General features: G+C 45.7%; 1 protein-coding gene across 1 annotated transcript in view; it reads right to left on the bottom strand.

Moving 5' to 3' along the window:
* The window catches only part of TMEM8B (transmembrane protein 8B), a 445,096-nt gene that overhangs the window by 53,121 nt on the left and 368,314 nt on the right, over positions 1-23,661 (bottom strand). The window contains exon 9 of the mRNA XM_086960043.1: positions 12,310-12,452. Coding sequence (XP_086816169.1) covers positions 12,310-12,452 — 143 coding nt within the window. The remainder of the gene's footprint in view (positions 1-12,309; positions 12,453-23,661) is intronic.

Raw genomic sequence — 23,661 nt, 5'->3', positions numbered from 1 at the left:
GACAACAACCTTCCTCTCAGGCAGAGCCCAGAGCGTACGCCTCCCACCCTTCCGATCCAAAGCCACCGACATCATCTGGGCTCATCCCTCAGCCCAATGCTGTTCAATGTCTACATGGCCCCCCTCGCACAATTGGCCCGTCATCACAACCTCAACATCATCAACAGGAGGAGCCTTGCACATCCGGGCTCTGGGAGCAGAGGTCAGCGCTCTAGCGACGCTGAAGGAAACAAGGGTATTTAAATCAGCTGTGATACTGCGCTCGCTGTGGAGTAGTGTGTTGTCAGTGGCAGAGGCAGCCCCCTTCACTTAGCGCTGTTAACTGCTGTTTTGTGTTCTACACTGTGCGCGCTGTTGTAACAGCGAATGTTTTTAAAGTAGCGACTGAGGCTATTGCTTTTAAAACGTTCAGTGTGGGTGAATCACTGTGTATTTTCATTGCTGCTTAGTTACTCTCCCACTCCCGCCCCGGTCCGCCGCGTCCAATCATGGACGTTTGATGCGGAGGGCGAGGAGGAGCCTTGCACATCCGGGCTCTGGGAGCAGAGGTCAGCGCTCTAGTGACCCCTCCCTCTAGTATAAATGTGCTTAGGGCAGCGACCGCGCAGCGGACGCGTGCAGCGGGCGCGCCGGAAGCGCGCCGAAGTCGAGCCAAAGTCCAGCCCGTCTGCGCCCGTCCGCGACAGGACGGGGCGCGGGGCCACAGACCTTGGTAGACTGACACAAACTCCCATAAGGTATGATAGACATACATTACTTGCATTACAACCCGACACGTCTGCCATTTGCAAGCACACCATGCTGGCCCAGTCACTCACAAAATGCTGGAGGTGCCGCTTTGATCCCCTCCCCCAAGCCCCAGATACTAGCACCGGGCCTATCATCAAAGCAGCTTTACTGAATTGTAGATCACTGCGCAAACATGCTCTGGAAATCTACCACTTGCTTGACGACCAGAATCTTAACATCCTCTTTTTAACGGAAACCTGGCTGGATGAACACTCGGATCCGGACATTATCCAGGCCTTACCTAACGTATATTCCATATCTAGGCTAGATAGAAAGGACGGTAGAGGTGGTGGCATCGCCATTGTTACTAGAGCACCTCTCGTCTGCTCCCTTGCACACATACAGGTTGATCATAGTGAAGCCGGCATCTTTACAATCAACACTGGTCCCAATCATTCGATCTCTGGTATTCTGATATATCGACCACCGGGTAGATTATATGACTTCACATCCACCCTTATGGAGGCGGTCACCCATCTAGCATTAAGGAAATCTAAATTGTTAGTTCTGGGAGATCTTAATGCTCATTTCGAAGATCATTTAGATAAAGATGCAGCTGATATTCGTATGGAACTGCAATCGGTTCAATTTGACCTAAAAAATAAAGAACCCTCACACCAACTAGGACATTTGTTAGACCCCGTCTTTGGAAACTGGCTGGGAGTGCATACTACCGATCCTATACCCATACCCTGGTCGGATCACTATATTATCCCCATTTCAGTCCAACTTGACAAAGCGGAGCTCTTTCGTCATCAATCCCTGCGATACAAACGCAGAAAATGGAAGAATTTTACTTTAGATTCTTTCATTCAAATTGTCCAAGATGAAGGTCCTCCGAAAGGAGCTGACTGTGAGGTTGCCAATGAAAATCTAAACAATATCGTCACTAAGGCCCTGGACATCACAGCCCCTAGCCGCACCATGTCCAATGTTAGGAGGCCTAAGAAAACTGCTCCTTGGTTCGGCCAAGAACTACAGACCTTGAAAACGGCTTGCAAGAAACTTGAGAGAGCCTGGCGCCATAACTTCTGTGCAGATACTAAAGTACAATATAAAACAGCACAGAGAGAATACTACAAAGCCGTTCGCCTGGTCAAAGCTGAGCATTATCACACTCGTATTACGGAAGCAGGCAACTCCTCTAGGGAACTGTTTCAAATATATAAAGAGATATCCATAGTGGAGATGTCCTCCTCCACCCAAAATGACTCAGTGGAATCGTGCAATAATATTGCTCAGTATTTTGCTGGTAAAATTAGTAAAATCTACACCAGTTTCTCTAAACAGGGAGCCCCGGCCGCGGACTTTACTGAAAATGATAAAATTGTAAACACTCCTGTGTGCCTCAAATCTTTTGTAGTTCCCTCCCATGAGATGTTGTCCAAAATGTGCAATAAAATCAAATCAGGATCGCCCCGGGACCCGGCACCACCAAAAATTTTAGCTGAAGCTTTTTCAGTACTGGAACCTCATCTGAGGCACCTACTACAAACTTCCTTTTCAACCTCTTGTCTCCCGGAGGAATGGAAACAGGCAATAGTGCTACCCATTAAGAAAAAGCCCAACATCAGTTTGGACATAATGGATAATTTACGACCTATATCCCTGCTACCTTATGTGGCCAAGTTAGCAGAGAAAATCGCTAACACTCAACTGATGGAACATCTTGAGACCCATAATGTTCTCCATAAATCTCAGTCGGGTTTTAGATCTGGTTTCTCCACGGAGACAGCTCTCCTGAGGGCCACTGAAACCCTACGTGAGGGAGCAGATGAGGGAAAGACAATGGCCCTCATCATGCTTGATCTCAGTGCCGCTTTTGACACTGTAGCACACTCCATCTTGCTACAGTGTCTAAACAAAGCGGGAGTCACCAATAAGGCACTGGGATGGCTGAAAGCTTTCTTGCTTAACAGGAGCTTCCAAGTCCAAAGGGGGACTTCTCTCTCCGACAGGGTGATGCTTGAGCAGGGGGTTCCTCAGGGCTCCGCCCTGAGTCCCACCCTGTTTAATCTATACATGGCCCCACTGGCAGAGGTAGTGCAGTCGTTCGGCGTGGAGCTTGTCTCCTACGCCGACGACACGCAGCTTCTTATATCTCTGACCCAAGCCCCTTCTAAGGAAGCGGATAACTTCAATGCCTGCATGACCAAACTTGCCACATGGATGAATGACCACTGTCTGAAACTTAATGGGACAAAGACAGAGGTCCTCATTATTGGTGGCAATGAGGTTAAATGGACGACAGAATGGTGGCCCAGTTGCCTTGGTCCTTTGCCCTCCCCCTCTCGAGAGGCGAAGAATTTGGGTGTGTGGGTGGACAATAAACTGTCCTTTGATAGCCACATAAGAAAAACTGTAGGCAAATGCTTTGGGGTGATGAAAACTCTGAACCGCACCCTTGACCTGTTACCCATCAATTCCAGGCGAACCATGACGCAAGCACTGATAACGTCCCGTATTGATTACGGAAACGTGCTGCTCATGGGGACATCTGAGAAAAACATCAAAAAGCTACAGGTTTTACAGAATTCGGCAGCTCGCCTGGTCTTAAGGCTTCCCCGCAGAGCACCATCACGCCCCTCTCTTGCAGCCCTCCACTGGCTACCTATCAGGAAGAGGATTGATTTTAAAGCTATGCTATGGTGCCATGAAATAATTCATCACAGAGCACCGGCTTATATGTCGGATTTGGCATCTGTTTATGAACCTAGCAGGTCGCTTAGATCTAAAGGAATGGGTCTGCTCAGAACTACCTGCCCCAAAAAAGCTAGAATGGGAGGCAGATCATTCCGGACTTTAGCTGCTAGGAAATGGAACCTTCTTCCTTTGGATATCAGGATGGAGAATAATGAAATCCTGTTTAGGAAGAAGTTGAAAACCTGCCTCTTTACTCTGTGATTGGTTTCCTCTACACTATTTCACACTCTCTCCACAGCGCGGGGACACGCCGGGAGGCGTCACCAGGCGCTCTACAAACTCCTTTAAATTAAAATCTCCTACGCTGATGACACCCAGCTCATCCTCTCCCTCACCAAGGACCCACACACCGCCAAAACCAACCTCCACGAGGGAATGAATGCCGTCGCCGATTGGATGAGGAGCAGCCGTCTGAAGCTGAACTCGGACAAGACAGAGGTCTTCATCCTCGGACCCACCCCCTCAGCCTGGGACGACTCCTGATGGCCGACCACAATGGGAACAGCCCCACTACCCACCAACCATGCACGCAATCTAGAATTCATCCTCGACTCCTCCCTCTCCATGTCTTAGCAGGTCAACGCCGTCTCCTCCTCCTACAACACCCTCTGCATGCTCTGCAGGATCTACAAGTGGATCCTGACTGAAACAAGAAGAACGGTGACACAGGCCCTCGTCAGCAGCAGACTGGACTACGGCAACGCACTCTACGCAGGAATCCCAGCCAAACGCCTATGACGACTACAGCACATCCAAAATGCCTCCGCCCGACTGATCGGCAACGTCCCCTGCTGCAGCCACATCACCCCCCACCTGAGAGACCTACACTGGCTCCCCGTCAACAAGAGGTTCACCTTCAAGCTCCTCACCCACGCACACAAAGCACTCCCCAACGCCGGACCAGCCTACCTGAACAGCAGACTCAGCTTCCACACCCCCACGCGCCAGCTCCGCTCCGCCAGCCTCGCCCTCGCCCCTGTCCCCCGCATCCAACGAACGACCTCCGGTGGCAGATCTTTCTCCTTCCTCGCCACCAAGACCTGGAACACCCTCCCTACCCACATACGGCAGACCCAAGACCTACTCACCTTCAAAAGACTCCTCAAGACCTGGCTTTTTGAGCAGTAGCAGCACCCCCCTCCCCTCAGCGCCTTGGGACCCTCACGGGTAAGTAGCGCGCTTTACAAGTACTCTGATTGATTGATTGATTGATTCAATGGAAGCTGTCTCAATAGAAGGCGCCAAGCGCTAACATTCAATGCGCGCCAAAGCAAAAAGCCTCCAGCAACATGTACCATTCAGAAGAGCATTGAAAACCTGGTTGTCCATGAGACGATTACATCAAATGACTCTGGGATAAAACCTCAAAACACACAAGATTATGGACGGAATGTTGCACAATGGCAAAACATTCCCCCCCGTCACAGATCTGGGTTAAATCCATCGTTATTTTGCTCACCAACCCACCCCAGTTCAGACATGGCCATATGCAAATCAGTCTTGACCCTGTGCCTCATGAGAACAGTCCAGACCGAACTGCCAAGACATGTCTTCCCTGGACCGGAATCAAGCATCCTAGGACCGGTTTCTGGCTATCGGCCGTCTTCAGTCAGGAAAGCTTGACTCCAGTGGCGTAGTGAGCACGGAACCCACATCTGGGCATACCCTTCCCACATACGGCTCACCATGGCGCAAGGATTGACAGATGTGTCAGAAATTCTGACGCATCTGTTGCGTAAAAGTCAAGCATTGCTGAAGTCGTGTCACAAGCACAACTCAACTCCAGCAATGCATTTTGTAGCCTATTCCCACTACTCTGCGTCACTCCTTCCGCCTGCTTCAAACAGGCATAAGATTTTGACACAGTGACATCCTAGAAGTAGAGCAGTGAAACCTTATAGATTTCACTGCGTCTCTTCTACAAGGCTTTTTTGCGTGGAAACGTTCACCCTGCATACATTATCCCAATGCAGGTATAATGTGACGTATCTCCCTAGATGCATCATGTTGTAAATGGGCTGCATTTCTACGCCGCTGCTGTATCACAAAAAGTGACGCACTAGCGGCGCAAAAATGACACAAGGGGCTTGTAAATATGCCCCTAACTATCTTACCTCCTACCTTCAACCACGAGACAGAGGACCAAACCTAGCTTCCACCTCAGGACTGCCTGTAACACATATGGCAAAGAAACATTACAGCATTTCCCACACTACTTTTAGCTCATACTCCAGACCAGTCTCTAAGCCCATCCTCCCTACAGTGACCCTAAAGTCTATGAACGTAGGGCAATATCGAAAATGCATTCTGGCAACAGATTTTCTTTTTGCGCCAGGCAGTCTCTTGTGGTTGTCTGTTGCAAACCAAAGCAACAGTGCTGCTGGATGTAAAGGTGGTAGTAATACTGACTGTCTTATTCAAAAATATAGAATTAACTTGCCCTTTTTTATTTGTGCTCTTTAATTCACAAAACACTGAAGCATATGTGCCTGAAAGTAACTAATGTCTAATCCCCATGAGAATTCACAGCAGTGCACTGCAAAACTGGAACCGCCCGGTGAGTGCATGCTGTAGACCCTCTGAATACTGACCCCAGTTCTGAGACTTGCTTTCTGTAGAAGACCTCGTGGGGAAGTGCTTTAATAGAGATAAGTGCTCCCTCTTCCACAATGTCAGATCCAATGTATTTGACAATAGAACAGAGGAGTCATTCCCACCTCCACTCCCAGAGGAAGGATTGTGTCTGGAAGCCTGGAGTCAGGTGGGAAAAGGACACAATGCCCAGAATGCAGTTCACTGCACCTTAAAGAGTAGGGAGCAGTCAGCTGGATGCAAGCAAGAGATGGGAACACACAGAATGAGCCGCATCAACCCTACTTGACCGTGAGTCAAGCTAAATCAGTAACTGAGAGAGTGGCACAAGCCAAACCACCCTCCACACAATGGACCTTGAACTCTAGGAGGAAGAAACTGCATTTCAAGGCAGAAAGAAGCAATGAAAGAAATGTACTACATGTGGGTCAGAGATTGCCCTCAACTTAAAAACAAAGAAAACAAATAATAGTGTGTTGTGCTGGGCAGGTGGGAGCTACTTCCAGCAGATCATCCGTGACAACACAACCTCCCCCTCCTTCTGCTTTGAAATATATCTTCCACTGTGTTATGTCCACAAAACATGGTAGGTAAAGAAAAAAACCTTGCAGATTCCCAGATTAAGCTTCAAGAGGGATGGAGACAGCAATTGTCATTCTAAAATCTAGTTGGGGAAATTTGCAATATGATGTTCCCATTCTTGCTGTGTTGGAGTCCACTTCTAACATCAAGCGAGTTTCCTCAAAGGCTTCAGTCACTTATAAGATGCTATTTAAGTTGGGAAAGAAAGATGAGCGTGAAAAAAATAATTTGTAGCCTCATTGTGAGGTGTTCGGATTTTAACATGTGTAATGACTATCGCCCTTTACAAGCTCTGCCTACAAAATTGGGCATAACATGCAGATTTGTTAGTTCACAGACAAAAATCCATGACTCAATATTTTCTGGGCATATTTCCTCCAATGAATCTCAGCAGGTTAGACCTGTCTAAATTTAGCCGGGGAATGCTGGTTTGATAAAATCCCCACAACACAGAATTCCAATGCGTGCTGTAACAGATATTTCCACACATTTTGAATTAAATGGAGCTCTCATAATGAGGCCCTAAGGAAATTCGGCGCGCCTCTGACAATATTTCTAATCTTTTATATAAAAAATTTGACTTTCATGCAGAAGAAAATGGAGAAAGCTGTTGGATATATCAGGAATAAAGTGGAAGCAGTGGATCTGAAAATGGAAAGCTTCTCCAACCAGTTTCACCACCTTGAATGAGAACTGCAGACTGTAACACAAAATGCTTCAAGTCAAAAAGAATCCCTGGAATAGAGAATTCAATCACTCACTCTGGATATTCTAATCCTCATTCATATCCACTGGTCAAAAACTAGTTAATAACGTTCACAGACTTTTTTATAAAAACATATTTGCATTTATTAATAAAACACAATTCATTACATAATAAATTGAGAAACTCATTATAGAAACAGTATGATAAAAACAATAATAAAAAATCAATTCATCAGAATATAAACTTATATATAACAAACGAAGCACAGATACAACATACCCTATCTATTTTAAAATTTCAAATCAAGCACATAACATTTAGACTTGGAAACAAACCCCAACACAAAAGCACATATACAGTTGTTACTGATTCTAAGATTCAAAAAGCCCTTGTTGTATGTTTTACCACATCTCTACTCCACTCATTGGCCTAATGTCAGAGATTTCCTGGGCTTGAATTCTAATGCGTAAGAAAAAGCGTCGACGCGTTTCGGTGTCTCTGCCTTTAGATAATGGCACACCTTCCTCAGGACAGTTTGAAGTGGTTGGAGTTAACCTCATGTGTCCTTTCCTTCCACAATGAGGTTTCCTTGTATAGAAGATGGCGTGGAGACCTTATGGGTTCCTGGATATTTGGAATCGACCGTTGTAGTATCTGCGGTCTTTGCTTGCGATTCTCGCACTGGAATTTGGTGCCTTGTACTGTGGATGGATGATCCTTATGGTCTGTTTAAAATGATGGGACCCCAGAGTTTTCTTATGCGGCCGCTTTTCATAGGGAAATGTAGAGCCGTTCTGAAGATACGATACGGAGGCGGTGAACTCCTGTCACCGTGAGGGGATGCCGTTTACCCGTGGTGATCTTTTCTTTTTTTCTCTCTCTGTCTCTCCCACTTCTGGATAAGAGTAGGAGGCTGGGACGTGGATATGTCCAGTCTTTGGCTGAGGAATTCGATACTTCTCCCACGGGTACGTCTGCTTCCGATGTCGGCTTCAATCGATTGAATACCTAGATTTATAATCGATTGAAGCCGACATCGGAAGCAGACGTACCCGTGGGAGAAGTATCGAATTCCTCAGCCAAAGACTGGACATATCCACGTCCCAGCCTCCTACTCTTATCCAGAAGTGGGAGAGACAGAGAGAGAAAAAAAGAAAAGATCACCACGGGTAAACGGCATCCCCTCACGGTGACAGGAGTTCACCGCCTCCGTATCGTATCTTCAGAACGGCTCTACATTTCCCTATGAAAAGCGGCCGCATAAGAAAACTCTGGGGTCCCATCATTTTAAACAGACCATAAGGATCATCCATCCACAGTACAAGGCACCAAATTCCAGTGCGAGAATCGCAAACAAAGACCGCAGATACTACAACGGTCGATTCCAAATATCCAGGAACCCATAAGGTCTCCACGCCATCTTCTATACAAGGAAACCTCATTGTGGAAGGAAAGGACACATGAGGTTAACTCCAACCACTTCAAACTGTCCTGAGGAAGGTGTGCCATTATCTAAAGGCAGAGACACCGAAACGCGTCGACGCTTTTTCTTACGCATTAGAATTCAAGCCCAGGAAATCTCTGACATTAGGCCAATGAGTGGAGTAGAGATGTGGTAAAACATACAACAAGGGCTTTTTGAATCTTAGAATCAGTAACAACTGTATATGTGCTTTTGTGTTGGGGTTTGTTTCCAAGTCTAAATGTTATGTGCTTGATTTGAAATTTTAAAATAGATAGGGTATGTTGTATCTGTGCTTCGTTTGTTATATATAAGTTTATATTCTGATGAATTGATTTTTTATTATTGTTTTTATCATACTGTTTCTATAATGAGTTTCTCAATTTATTATGTAATGAATTGTGTTTTATTAATAAATGCAAATATGTTTTTATAAAAAAGTCTGTGAACGTTATTAACTAGTTTTTGACCAGTGGATATGAATGAGGATTAGAATATCCAGAGTGAGTGATTGAATTCTCTATTCCAGGGATTCTTTTTGACTTGAAGTCTTTTGTACCCTGTTCCCTGGAACGTGTGGGGTCGCCTCTCTTTTTTTAAGTGTAACACAAAATGCAACAGAGCTGAGGAAGTTACGACGGCGACTGTGCATGAAGACTAAAAGAACTGTTCACGTAGGTACAACTTGAAAATTGTAGGGATCCCTGAAGACCCAGTAGACCAGAAGGGTCCTGAAGAATTTGTAGCACATCTTATCAAGGAATTGGTTAGAAAAGAGAATCCAACTAAGATTGAACAATTATTAGAGCTTTTTGAATTCAGTTCAGTGAGCTAGGTGTCAAAGAAACTCCACGTACATCCCTGGCTCCATGTTAGACCATAAACTCAAGGAACTGGTCTTTAGGAAACCTAGGAGGAAGACTGTCTCATACCGGCTGTACCTTTCGGCTCCACGCTGATATGTCTTTTCATCGTTGAACATTGCACGCCCTGGTTGATATTGTGGTACGTTTACTACATCAAAAGTTGACAGTTTCTCTCATGTTAATTGTAACAGTTTGTTGAAATGCATAGTGCTCACATGCTGCAGAGAATCAGGCGCCATAGAAAATGTTTACATTTTCTATAAATTCTATTCCCTTTTACAGAAGCAATATTATTTTCTCACTACGATGGATATTTTACCCAGACCAAAGTTACATTGCACACTAAGGTGGAGTCAGATCACAGCCGAGCCATAGTACGGTTTTACACCCAGGTCCATGGGGCGGTGGTTGTTTAAGAGATAAACGCAAAGAGGATTTGAAAAAGCTTAAACCAATAGTTTAGAATTCTATAGTATACTTCAAGGACCTGCCCCAAAGTTTTTGCTTTGGGCAGCCCTTGAGGGATTTGTGAGCAGGTAACAGATCCAGATGTTTAATTTAAGTGTAAGATGGAAATAGGTAAAGTGGCAGAAAGGGCAGTCCTAAGGCAAACTCTGAAAACATTCATGATACCTCAACATTGATGACTGGATAAAAAGCAATCAGTGTCCACAAGCTTGTATAGTGGTTAACAATCAGATCTCAGCAATTTTCATCATTACTTGAAGGATGTGGCTAGCCACTCTCTCATCTCATTGGTACGGTTTCTTGATTCGTACCCTATGGCAATACATAAAACTGCTAGAATTATTCCGCCAAACTATGGAGATGCGACTTCTGAATAATTGTGGGTAAGGCGCTGGTTCTCACAGTGAATCAAAGGGCAGCACTGAGACAACTGGAAACTTTGACAAAGGAGTTTGGTGATGAATCCGGGTATGGACTAATGTCAGAACAAGGTATTCCGTGTACATGGATTAAATAACCTGCATGACATCAACAGTGCTACTAAAATAGATTATTGTGAGATCATATTACTTAAGAAATATTATTAATCCTTTCAAGAGAACTAGGAAGCCATGCTGAAGGAAGTTACCAGGCTCCTAAAGAGATGAGAACATTTTCCATTTAGCATTAGAGGTGTCATAAACAGGACCAGGATAGCAGTACTCCCAAATTTGCTGTTTTTATTTCAGGCCCTCCCATTAATACCTAGATTTTTATGGCATCCTAAAAGGACGAGGAGCGCCTTGAAACTTTTGCAGCAGCCTCACAGCAGAGAGGCTGTAGACTGGTACACCTAAAGTTTATTGCCAATTGTTTTGCATGAGGTATATCACCTACTGCTATGCACAAAGTATTACGTCTAATAGGAACTGCTGGTAACGTTTAGTGCAAACACATGTGTGAATTTATTGTGCATTATAGGTGGTGGTGTAAAAACATGAAGAAACACCACCCACCTGATTTTTGGGGTATCACCTGGCTGTAAATGGCACATTTTTTCTCAATTCCCCAGCCTTTCACTCTGCTTATGGAAATAGCCAGGGCTACTGGAATTATGTGATTGTGGGCTTTAGCGATTTTCGCATAAATATAGATTCGCCGCATTTGCCACATAATCCACCATCTGCCACATAATCAGCAAATTTTGAAGAGAAAAATTGCATATAGCTCAAATGGTTCAAAAGTTGCTAAAAATTCAGTGATACTTCTTGCCACGCATTGCAAGGCCCATTGAAAAGCTGGACTGGTCACCATTCTGTTGCTTATTGCTATATTTGGGAATTACCAGCCTGATTCATCATAGACCCGTTTTGCGAGTCTATAATAGCGATTCATAAGGAATCGCTATTACAGACTCGCAAAACGGGATTCATATTTGAATCGCAAAAAGAATTGTGATTCCTACACATTCCTTATTTGCGATTAGCAATTAGCTAATCGCAAATAAGATAGCGATTTAAAGGGTGCCAGGGGTGTCCAAAGGACACCCTGTAGCACCCCTTAAATGCAAATTGAAACAGGTGTTGCGCAGACACATGTCCAAAGGACATGTGTGTGTGCAACATGCAACATGCTTCTAAAAGCATTTTTCTAAGTTTCGCTATTTACCACGAGGTTTGACCTTGCGGTAAATAGCGGGCCGAAATTGCGAATTCGCAATTTTTAAATGGATGATAAATTGCAATTAAGGAATCTCAAATAGAGATTCCTTAAATGTAACTCCTCGCTAAATAGCAAAATCGCTGTTACCGATTTTTGCATTTGGGATGATGAATCCCAAATGCAAAAATAGAGCTCGCAAAGGGCCAGATTCTCAGAATCTGGCCCTTTGCGAGCCCATTTCGGCTTGATGAATCAGGCTGTAAATTGGAACTAATGAGGTGCAACCAATGCACAGACAGAGTACCGAAGTTTAAAAATGACAAAATAACTAAGTAATTCTGCTACACAATGTGTTGCATAATGCTGCATAATTTGACCTTTTTTGCAGCATAATTTACTCAACCCTGCCCCATAATTTGTCTCTCTCCTGCCGCATAATTATGGAAATAGCCTATCAAGAGCAGCTGTGCTCTTCCTGCACGCGGCGGGTCAGTGCTCACCTGCTTTGCATTCACAGGCCGCATACAGGTAGTTGTTGGTTCTCAGCAGCTTGCATTGTCCATATGTGCCGCAGTCGTTGATGCATGGGGACAGGAATGTCCGCAGGTTCACCTCCGCGGTGACGTTGCTGCACGGCTCATACCTGCAGATGGAGTAAAGCACAGGGCGTCAGAGCATCAGCCGTAGGTGGGACCATGGCAGCACAGTTGACATTCTTTGACTTTGGCCAGCAAGTAGTAACACCACAACCAATAGAAACCACTTGGGGGCAGATTTACAATAACTGGCACATCCCTGCATATCAGCAGGGATGCGCCAGTTATTGTGCGCCATGCCACCGCCACCATGGATGCACCTCATTTACAATGCAGCGCACCATGGGGCAAAAACGGCACAGATGCGTGATGCATCTGTGCCGTAAAAGCGGAGCATTGCTGGAGTTGCGTCGCAAGCACGACGCAGCTCCAGCAATGCTCTGGGGGCCCCTATTCTTACAATGCTGCGTCAATCCTTAAGCCTGCTTCAAGCAGGCGCAGGGTTTTGACTTTTGATCTTGTAGGAGGCGTTCCTGCGCCGGAACCCCCCCCCCCCCTGCGCAAGAACGCCTCCTTCTGGGGCAGGGCTTTATAACGTGACGCATCTCCCAGATGCGTCACGTTGTAAGTACCCCGCACCATGGCGCATCTTTTGCGCTGCCGCTGCATTACAAAAGTGACGCAACTGCGGCGTAAAAGTGGCACAAGGGGCTTGTAAATCTGCCCCTTGATATTTAGTACCAATGGAATAAACCAATGACAACACTGGAACGCCACACCCGATCAGCCGTCAGAGAAAGAGCAAAGGTCACGAGTATGTCTACAGAAAAGGGTATGTAAGAGCTTTCTCACTTTGTATAATATGCATGAGAGTGCTACATTGAAGCATTGAACGATTATCACTAGGGCCACTGATTTATCGGTCTAGAAAAAACTGTCCACACCAGTTTTGTGGGTGAATGAAGTATGTTATGGGAATGAATATTGGTTCTACACATTTTATCAATGATGTTCACAGAGAATATATGCATTTGTCTTGAATTTGAGACTTTATGATATACACGAATGCAGTGAGATATTCATGCCTCTTTTCCCCTCGCAACTGTGATATGTATCTTCACCTTATTTAAGTGTCGGATTAGAACTTCGCGTAATGCCTGCTATGGATTCTTTATTGCAGGTGATGCAACAGAAGGACAATTGATGGGCACATATTAACACTGCCCTGACATTACTCTGCAAGTTACATCTGTGACTTATTTACCAGGGAGGTATTCATTTGATACCCTGGTGAAAGACCCGCACCTTGTTAGGCCTTAGAATTGGGCTGAAACATATCAGTCAAAAAATTATAGGGTCATAGGACCATAAAAGTCCACATTACCCCTAACCTTACTTTTAGCTTTCCCCACCTTCTTCACAAATAAAGGGTTACCTAGGAGAAGGTGTGGGATTTTTAATCTCTAGTTAAGCCTCCTGGTCACCCTCTATTCCTCAGTGCTCCCTGAAATACGGTTGAGCCCACCCTGTTCTTTAGGAGTCACGGAGAACCCAATGATGAAGCATGACACTACTAGAGTGTGTGAGGGTTATATATATAAAAAATGAATGTTTTCCTTCCCCGCACTAGTCATTTGGAGTTAGCATATCCACGCGGGGTGTCCTACCCCTCCAGTCTGTGTCTTGTGTACAATGCACCACAATCCCCACAACACTTGGCGGGATACTGTATTGTTGAATTGATTTTACAAGGGAGGACGTATCTCCCCATCCTCTTCATATCTGAAGAGGCTTCTCAACCCTTCAGGCCCCACGGGTTGCTCCTGTGTGAGCCTTGTTTGTTTACCACATCTGTAAGAGCTAGCCATCAGCCATTCCAAGTGACATTTCAAGTGCCTGTCTAATAGGGGTGGGCAATAAATTCCGCTCCACCGGAGGAGTTGGTGGTGTTTTGCCCACTCAGTGTTAAGCATGTAACACGGAGCTCATGCGAATTTTCATCAACCGCAGCATGGTGGAGTTTTTTCACGTGTAGCTCGTCAATGGTAAGTTGGTGACTGTGAGTGAGTTTGGTGTCCCCTAGTGCAATTCTCGGCGCTAGGAGGCCCCCTGGTGAGATTTTCTCCACGCGAGCAGTCTTGAGCGAGAGCAACTGTGCAAAGTGAGTAAGCTGCCGCCCAAGTAGAAAATCTATTTGAGTGGCAGGAAAGAAACAGCGCCCCCTGGCACACTGCATGTTGTCATTCACACTGATTTTATAGCACAAAACAAGCTCCCGGCACAAAAAATTAGCATGAGCTGAGTGATATGCCGATTTCCACCTATTCGCGGAACTCCGCAGAATCTTGCTGAGTTTTCATGTAACTCTACAGAACTCCACAAGTTCCAAACACTCCAAGGGCCTTGCAAACAGAGGATGTGTTGGCAATTAAGTAGCAGTACCGAGGACCAGAAATCACTGGCTCAGATTACGCACTGTGCGGGAGGGTGTTACGGCAAGGCAGTGGCCGGAGATGGACTCTCTTTCTTTTTTTCGCCCACAACCCTTACAACTGCTCTTCTTATAACATGGCTAAAGTGGGTAAAGAGGGAAAACTCCCTCTATCATGACTGACAGTTATAATTCCCAATAGCTGTAGCGTAGTGTAATCAAAATGTGACTAACGCTTACAACATCACACAGGGGAGATCACAGCTCACAACCCATCATGAGGCCACAGATGCACGGCTGCGGGGGCATGAGAGGGTTCATTGTAAGCGGCTGAGTATGATGCCTCTGAAGCTGTCTGCTCATTGGACAGTAGCAGGGTGTGAGAAAAAGAAGCCAGCGATGTGTGAGAATTGTGGCCCAGTGGCTAAGTATTCCGCAGAGCACTCAAATGTTAAAAGGCAAGAGTCCGAAGCAGATGAAATCTACGGCTATGCGGAATTTGATTCCATTGGATCTACACCTCTTGGGTGACAACATTGTGACCTTGGTGATACCCAATGGTATAGAGTATTTGAGTTGTGCTGGATTTGTTCTCATGTGTTCTATTGTGTGCTGTGTAGTGTTTTGCGGTGAAATGTTTTGGGGTGTGAGCAGGGACCCCCATGTGCCTGCTGCAGCAGTGTGGAGCTGCACGCATAGTCAACACTTGGTCCAGTCTAAACGTCTTTGGATGAGGGGTTTTGAATCTGATGCAGTGCCTAATTTGAGCCGGTGGCTTCCGGTGCTCAACACCAGCACTTAATTGTTAGCAGTTGCTCTAGTGACAGTCTACCACATGGTGGCGGTGTCTGGCTAATTTTGAGATGAGCACAATATCAGTGTTCAATAAGTCAAAATACATTAAAATAAGTACAATACTGTCCACTCGCCATTCATATAGCTTTGCGTTGCCAAAAAAAGTCTGAATTGTTAGACTTGTATGAGTGCGATGGTTAGTAGTAGTGTTGATATCATCATTGGCGTCGCTCACAGGGGGAATGGAGGGTGCAGGCTGCAGTGGCCGACTGATGAGGGCCCTGGTACTTTTCCACACACATTAAGCACTGTGAGTAGCGTTTGTGTGTGTTTTTGCATTTTCTGCAAATCTTCCTTTGAGCTTCTGTGTCGCACATTGTGCTAGTGTGTGTTATATGATGGTATGTGCTGGGGGTTCTGCAATTGCTTTTAACTACAGAGCACTATCCAAGCCTAAAGGGTAACAGTGCCCAATGCTTGTTTGCCCTCTAAGCAGTGTAATCGCTGTGGGCGGGGCCACTAACCCAGAGGGTGACATAACCAGCATCATCTTCAGGGTGGGGTGGCCTCCTGCGCCTTCTTTCACTGGGTAAATATAGTTCAGTTGGTGGGTTGTTAGTCCCAGTGCAGGGCCCCTTCCCTCGTTGAGAAATGATAACTCCCCCTCTCACCAGACTCCTAGGGTACAAACATGTATTCATCCTCCGGCTCTCCACCTAGGAGTAGTCTCATCCCATCTGGACCTTCTGCCAGGCCACAACGACCATAGACATCATTTAGGGGTCTTTAGGGGTCGCAGCTGCAACCGCTGGCTTGCCATTTGCTACCCCTAGCACTGCCATTGTGACCCCTGGCCTCAGAGGTGGCAAATTCAGTGCCATAAAAAACAGGGATAGCTGGGGCTTCACTCTCTTTATTTTCTATCAATTGTTTATTACATTATTAGTGAATAAATAAAACATATTTTTTATAATAGTGTAATAAAAAGGGAGTACAATAAGCTGGAATTTGTCCTTCAATGACAGCTGAAGTAAGTAAAAAATGTTTTTAAATGTTTGTTGGGTGCGTGCTTGCAGGTGAGAGAGTGTATATCAGGGGAACAACTAGACCCGAACTACAGGGCGCTAACACTCCCAGCCAGAGCTGGCCTGAGCACTGGCCACACATAGTGTGACAGTCTTTTGTGCCACCCCCTCCCCCATTTCCTCCTTCTCCATGAATTCCCTCAGTACCACTTGCTAACAATGCACCTCATCTCTCGATAGTCCCTTTCTGACCAACATTTTGTTTTTTATAGTGCTACTCATAGTTTACTCACACTCAGTTCTGTGATCTGCATGGTACACATTCTTTTGTAGCAGACACATTAACCCTCCGCGCTGTGTGGGTGGCAAGAGTGCCCATGTGAGTGCACAGTGAGCAATGCAACAGTGTGAGAGTAGGGTAAGAGGAGTGACTGCAGGGTGAGTGAGGTGACCATATGAACTTGTGTGCAGATGTAGGTGCAGAGTGGGACGAATGAATGCATGGTTAGTGATGGGCTTGTTTGAGTGAAATTGAAGCTTGAGCAGTGAGTGGAACAGGTGAGTGAAGTGTCACATGAGTGCAGGGTAAGTAGAGCGCTCCTGTGACTGCAGGGTGACGTACAGGGTAAACAGCACACATGCATTGTGAGTGCAGAGTGATCACTGTGAGTGCAGGGTGAGCAGGTGAATGGTGTGAGTGCATCGTGATCAGTGAGTGCATTGTGATCGCTGGTAGTGCCGGGTGAGCATGAAAGTGAAGGCGAGAATGAGGAGTGAGTTGTCTGAATGCAGGGTGCATTCCCTGACACTTGAAGTACCTCAGCATGTTATTGACAGTGGCGTAGAGTTTCAGGTATAGGTCAAACTATTGCTATTAAGAGATTAATCAGGGATCGAGGGTGGAGAAAATAAATAATGTGCTGATCCTGCAACACACTTCCAGTCTTATGATTAGGGTTGCCAGCTCATTAATTTGATGTCCCAGACGAGGCAAAAATAAGCAGTCACCTAAAGCAGTATTTTCAGCACTGATCTATGCACACTTCAAACATCAAATATAAATAGAAAACACTTTTAATTGTGTTCTGGGGCGGCCTGAATGATCCATGACTGATAATTGAAGAGAACAAAGACAAGAAAAGTAACATAACAAACAAATGAATACATACCTTTTTATTTATAAACATATTTAGTGTCAAGACGAGGTCTTTCCAGGCTCTTTAAACAACACATGGCTGGCATTTTTCTTTTGGCAACACTACTTTATATTCCTTTTCATGAAATGCATTCTCACACTACGGCAGTTAATGTAAAATACAAATATATGGAAAAAACTAAGCCTGGGTAACCAGTTGACAGAGGTATGTAAATATATAAATGGCCTTCAAAGACCTGTGAAAAACTCGGGTGTGCTCCAGACACTGCCCAGCTCGAACCCCTGAGACACAGGACAGGGGGGCTGTGTACACGGCATTACGTGCCTGGTGTATATCTATGAATTTGCGTGTATAAGTATGTGTGTGAGTGAAAGTGGAGGTCAAAGCGCATGAGATGTCACTTCAGCTACCCCTGGCAACTAGTGAATTGAGGTTGATGCCTTGTCTTAACCCCCTGTGAGGAGGCGGGGCTGAGCAAACAGAGACATCTCTAAGAGAAGGATGTGACGTGCAGGTTAAGGGTCACCCAGTATGAGAGAGCACCTGTCAGTCAAGGAAGGCTGAAATCCATGCAATGTGGGCGGGCGAGCAGACAAGTGAAGGCGGTCGATGCGGTCACCCCCGCATGGACGCACGCACACTGCCTGGGAAGCCTGTCTGGCTTCAGGCCAAGTAAAGCCATCTGAATATTGGCCTTCACTTTATTTAGACGCTATCAATCAAGGGGGAGGTAGTGGAGCGCAGGGGCATTAGGAACAAACGCTTTGACGTTTTGGCGGTAGTATTCGTACGGTTATTTTGGGTAAAAACTCATACATTTAAAAAAAAACATTAGGATCTGAGAACATGTCATCAACCTATTTTAAATTCAAAAACATTGTTATCACGAATCCATGAAACGACGCCTTACTGCCCCAGCGGCAGCAGTCAGCGTAAAAACGCACACGCCACTGGTCTTGGGGTGTCGGCCTTCATGAGGCCAATGGGAGACCTCATATTCCGAGGGCCCCATCCCTCAACAGCTGCCGAAGCCCCCTTTCCCCCCCCACCAATCCTACTTTATCCACTGTGTGAAAGGTGGACCTGCCTTTAAGAAAATATTGTTATCAAGCGGCTATGGAAGCTGGTAGGGCTGGGGCACAGTCAACAACATATTGGTTTTGAATTTTCAACGATCCCTGTTTTTTTTCCACTTTTCTAGCCGGCCTTTTAGCTGCTCAATAACTACCTTAATATATTTCAGTTTGACCATGAACACACATTTTCTTTGGTAAAAGTGGGTAAGAGCGCACTGCTAGCATGTAACAGCGCCATTACCCCATAGCATCTTGGTAGTTGTAGTTCTGTTTTTCACACAAAGTTCATATTATTCTTCAGCTTATGCCGTCTTTCGAAATCGTATCTCTTTAGACACCAGTGTTTCGGGATTCGCCCCTCATCAGTACAGAATAATTACAGGTTGCTAGGTTGCTGGACCTGCTGCTAATTTTCTCAGGTATAATCTCACTCATAGCGTGCAGGCGTTACAAAGCTCGTCAGCTTGGGGCAGCTCATGAGAGCCTTTTATCAGTAAACGTGGGTAGGATCGCACTGCTTGCATGTAAGAGCGCCATTACCCGATACATCTTGGTAGTGGTAGTTCCATTTTTCACACAAAGCTCATGTTATTCTTCAGCTAATTCCGTCTTTCGAAATCATATCTCTAGTCACCATTGTTTTGGGATTCCTCCCTCATCAGTAGAGAAGATCCTTCTCCTGCCTCGCTGCCAAGACCTGGAGCACCCTGCCCTCCACCTCAGGCAATCCACTTCGTTGGCACAGTTCAGAAAGGACCTCAAGACCTGGCTCTTCGACTGAACCTCCCCACCCAGGCGGACCAGCAGCCCCCTCTGCCCCCCCCCCCCCCCCCAGCGCCTTCAGACCCCCACAGGTGAGTAGACACACTATACAAACAGCTGATTGATTGATTGATTGATACACTAACGAATCCCCCACCATATATTGATAGTTACTCTGTATCCGTGTATTGATCAAAAAGGCATAGATGCGGAGAAGTAATACCCCTTTTAGAGAGAACACAGGAGCATTTAATCTTCCCAAGGCAGCTGCTGCTGAAGGAAGAATTGATGGAGCTGCCTGCCCGGGAGTCAATGCTCATAAGACTTTGAGAGCTCCTGGTGGACCTGGATGTGGGCGAAGATAACACAAAGAATTCAAATAATAATGAACTTTAGAGTTGTATTCAGAGGTTGCATGCACCCCAGGGCCTTGAGACATGAGAGCAAATAAAGAATGAACAGCTTTTGTGAGAGAACCTCCGAAGCTTGACTCTCAAGCAGATGGTCTAATGAATTCCTGCTCAGCCCTGCCTGATCCAGGGAACCCTGGGGGATTCCAGCTCATTGAAGCATTCAAGCAGCGGCGCGTGGGCTTAGAATGCGCACGCAGAGCCCTTCCGTAGGTCTGTCCATCAGAGGTGTGCCCAGGGAGTGACCCATACATCATCTTCATCATCGCTCCCAGAAACTCACAAAGGCACGTCTAGCTGTACACAGGATTGTGGATGGATATGTATGACTTAGAAAGGGCTCACCTAGCTGCGGAGCAACTGAGCACTGTACAAGGAGGGGATACATCTGGGTGCATAAGAAGAAGGGCAAACAAGAGGACACAGTGAGTGGGGGCGTACGGCGGTGTGTAGTGAGAGATGCTAAGGGTAAGAATGTGTTGGTAGGAAGAGAGTGCTGGGTGTAATGTGGAAGCAAGCACCAGTGTGGTAGGAGCTCTTTAGATGGCACTTGCTTGAAAACCAAGATATGGTAGTTGGTTAGTGATGCGGTTGGATTAGGGGAGCCAGTTTAGGTTATCCGGTAACCGAGTGGTTGCACTTTCCCACAGTTTTGGCTCCTGTTTCTTGAGTGGATGTGGGGTGGCCCTTGGCAGACCTGGCTCGGGATCCAGAGGTCTGGGAAATAGTAGCAGAAGGTTTACCATTGAGAATGATACTGCTTGCCTTTTCTGGGAGTCGCTTAAAATACCTTGTGCCTGACGCTGGTGTCTTTAAAGTAATGCTGACTGGCCAAGGAAGTCAGTGCGATTCCTTTAGAACTGGAAGAATCATATAACCGCTTGAAGAGCTTTGATGAGGTGAACTGCCCCATGTGGGACTCTTCTCCAGGGGAGCAGCTTGGTCTCACATTCATCCACCCATTGAGCAATATATCCATTAAGATGAATCAGGAACACATCAAGTTTGAGGGAATATATGTTGGTATAACGCATGCGATACATCGTAGGCCATTACAACGTGTTCATTACAACAACAGTGTTGTTACATTGCATACGATTACATTGCAAGACTTGCTGTAGGGGGCGTGCTGCATTTAGGAATAGTATAATTTACTATTCCTACTCCAATTTGTGCAACAGTAGGGAAGGCGTTGGATTGTAAATGCAACACCTTCTGCCCCCTACAGCAAGTCGTTGTAATGACTTGCGATGTAATTATATGCGATGTAACAACACGGTCGTCGTAACAACCGCGTTGTAATGGCATGCAATGTATTGCATGCAAACTAAATGATATCTCCCGGTTTGAGGACTCCTATTGGTACATTGGACTTCTCTCTATGTAGAAGAGTCAACTGGCGCACAATGGCTTTGGTTTCAGCATGATTACAAGTTTGAAACTGAGGTTGGGATCTTGATGCTGACCAGGAACGTGAAGTTATCCAGTTTTATCTTTAACCATTTCCTTAACTTCTCTTTTGGTGGTGGGGATGAGAACGAATTTCATTTTCTTGGGGTTCAACGTAATGTCAGCTGTGGACATCCAGGCTTGAATGGTGGTCATGCTGTAGCTGGCTGCGATCTTCAGGCCATGCTGTATGCCTTCCATAAACAGATGAATGCCGACATCGATGGCTACCAGTCGGACACCTTGGAGCTCCATCCACAAGGAGCAGATGACTAACAAGGGGGCAGAGCCTTGGATCACCCCACGTTACATAGATGGCCAAAGACCTGGGTGGTGTAATCGGGAGGAGCTGGGCTGTGCTCTCCGGGTTTGACCAGAACCGTGCAGGGTGGTGCTGTGGAAGCCACCTTCAAGTGCCAGGGTGTCAAGCTGGATGTTTGTGGTGAATGCTGTTTGACATGGCAGAGAGGTGTAGATGGCTAGAAGAACGATATCGTAGATGCCCAAGATTGGGGAGAGTGGTTCTTGTTGATGACATCCATAGGATTTATGTCAATGCTTCTCTCTGGTTTTAGTGTGGACCGAATGTCCCTAGGACGGTATTCTTCATCCTCCCATGGAGCTGGGTAAACCCACTAAGTAATTCAAAAGATATGCAGCTCCTGAAGTGAGGGAAGGACGGGAGGATCTAAGTCATGGAAACTAAGACCTCAGATCCGGGGATCGGATTGCTCAGAAGCAAGAGCCCTCACACACCTGAATGGGTGTCAAGCTTCATCATTGGGCAGCCCTTCGCTGGGCCGGTGCTGCAATGCCCAATAGGCCCTCGAGGGGCTCTTTGCCAAAGGTCTTTTGCGTAAGAGAAGCCGATGTGAGGTGTAGGGTGGAGATGCTCTTGGTGTAGACAGGTGTAAAGTGAATTTGAGGTTTAAAAAACTGCTAAGAGATACCATTAGGAGTCTTCTCTTGTTATGATTAAATGGCAAGGGGTGGCTGAATATGGAAGTAATGGTCTTATCCAGCTCATTGATATACTGTGTGAGGAGTTCAACATGTTTCTTGCCTCAAGTGTGGCTATCGATCTGGGAAATTCTTCAGGACAGAAAGATGAAACCTAATCTACATATCTTAGACAAAAGCAAAAGGCAGTGGACAAAACCTAAATGCTGCACACACAACTGATATCTCCAACTAATGAATTTGTCCAATCAGGTAATTTCAATATAGCAATGTATGCACTCACTGTAAGCACCCTCTGCCCTACGAGTGACAACCTACAATAGGTGAAAACAAATAAATAGAGCAAACAGCGGGGCACCGCTTCCACAATCCAAATAGTTTCAAATATATCACAATGTTCCAGAGGTAGCAGAAACTCTTCTTTTTATTTTTGTGTCATAACTGTGTATCAAAAAAGTACGGCAACGTGTTTCGTCCACATACAAGTGAACTTCTTCAGGGCACAACAAATTAAAAAATATCTGTCCTTGTTTAACCAAGAGGATATTAAAATTCCTTCCTTATACAGTCAATGAAGATATAATATTAATCCGTGGCAATATCCATCCAATGATCTTGTGGCTTAACAGAGCAAACGCTAAAGTCCCAGAAGTCACTGTCTAATGGGTTTCATCCTGTGACCCCCATATATCATGGATCAGCATAATATAACTGACTTCTTATTTCTAATCGATGTGTCAAGGAGAGGGGGGAAGGAGAAAGATACCTCCTCATCGAAACACTGTGATAGGTAATGGCCCCTCTCACGTGTGCGATTCCAAGTCGCACTGAATAATATTATATCTCCATTGACTGCATAAGGAAGGAATTGTAATATCCTCTTGGTTAAACAAGGACAGATATCTTTCCCTTTTTGTTGGTTGGGAACAATGTAGGTAACATTAGCAAAAGGCACCGCCATCATACAGCCAAATCCTCACCGTAAACGATACCTGGTAATATCTAAAACCCAACCTCTTTTCGGTAAGTTACTGACCCCTTAGTCGATGGCAGAGACCACGCTGGCTGTGGAACAAAAGGTTTCCAGCGTGCCGATTCAGTGGTGACCTACCCGTTCTCGATCTTCTACTCTAAAAATTAATTGCAGATAAATCAATAACTTATTGAGGACAGCAAATCACCCATGAGGGTCTCATGACGCTGGGGTTGCTAGCTGCTTCGTGGTTCTATGTTCTTTCGGAATCAATCAAT

The sequence above is a fragment of the Lissotriton vulgaris genome, chromosome 3_1 (genome assembly GCF_964263255.1).
Source record: "Lissotriton vulgaris chromosome 3_1, aLisVul1.2, whole genome shotgun sequence".
Taxonomy (NCBI): domain Eukaryota; kingdom Metazoa; phylum Chordata; class Amphibia; order Caudata; family Salamandridae; genus Lissotriton; species Lissotriton vulgaris.
Note: the sequence above shows the minus strand (reverse complement) of the source record. Positions and strands in the feature narration are given on the sequence as shown.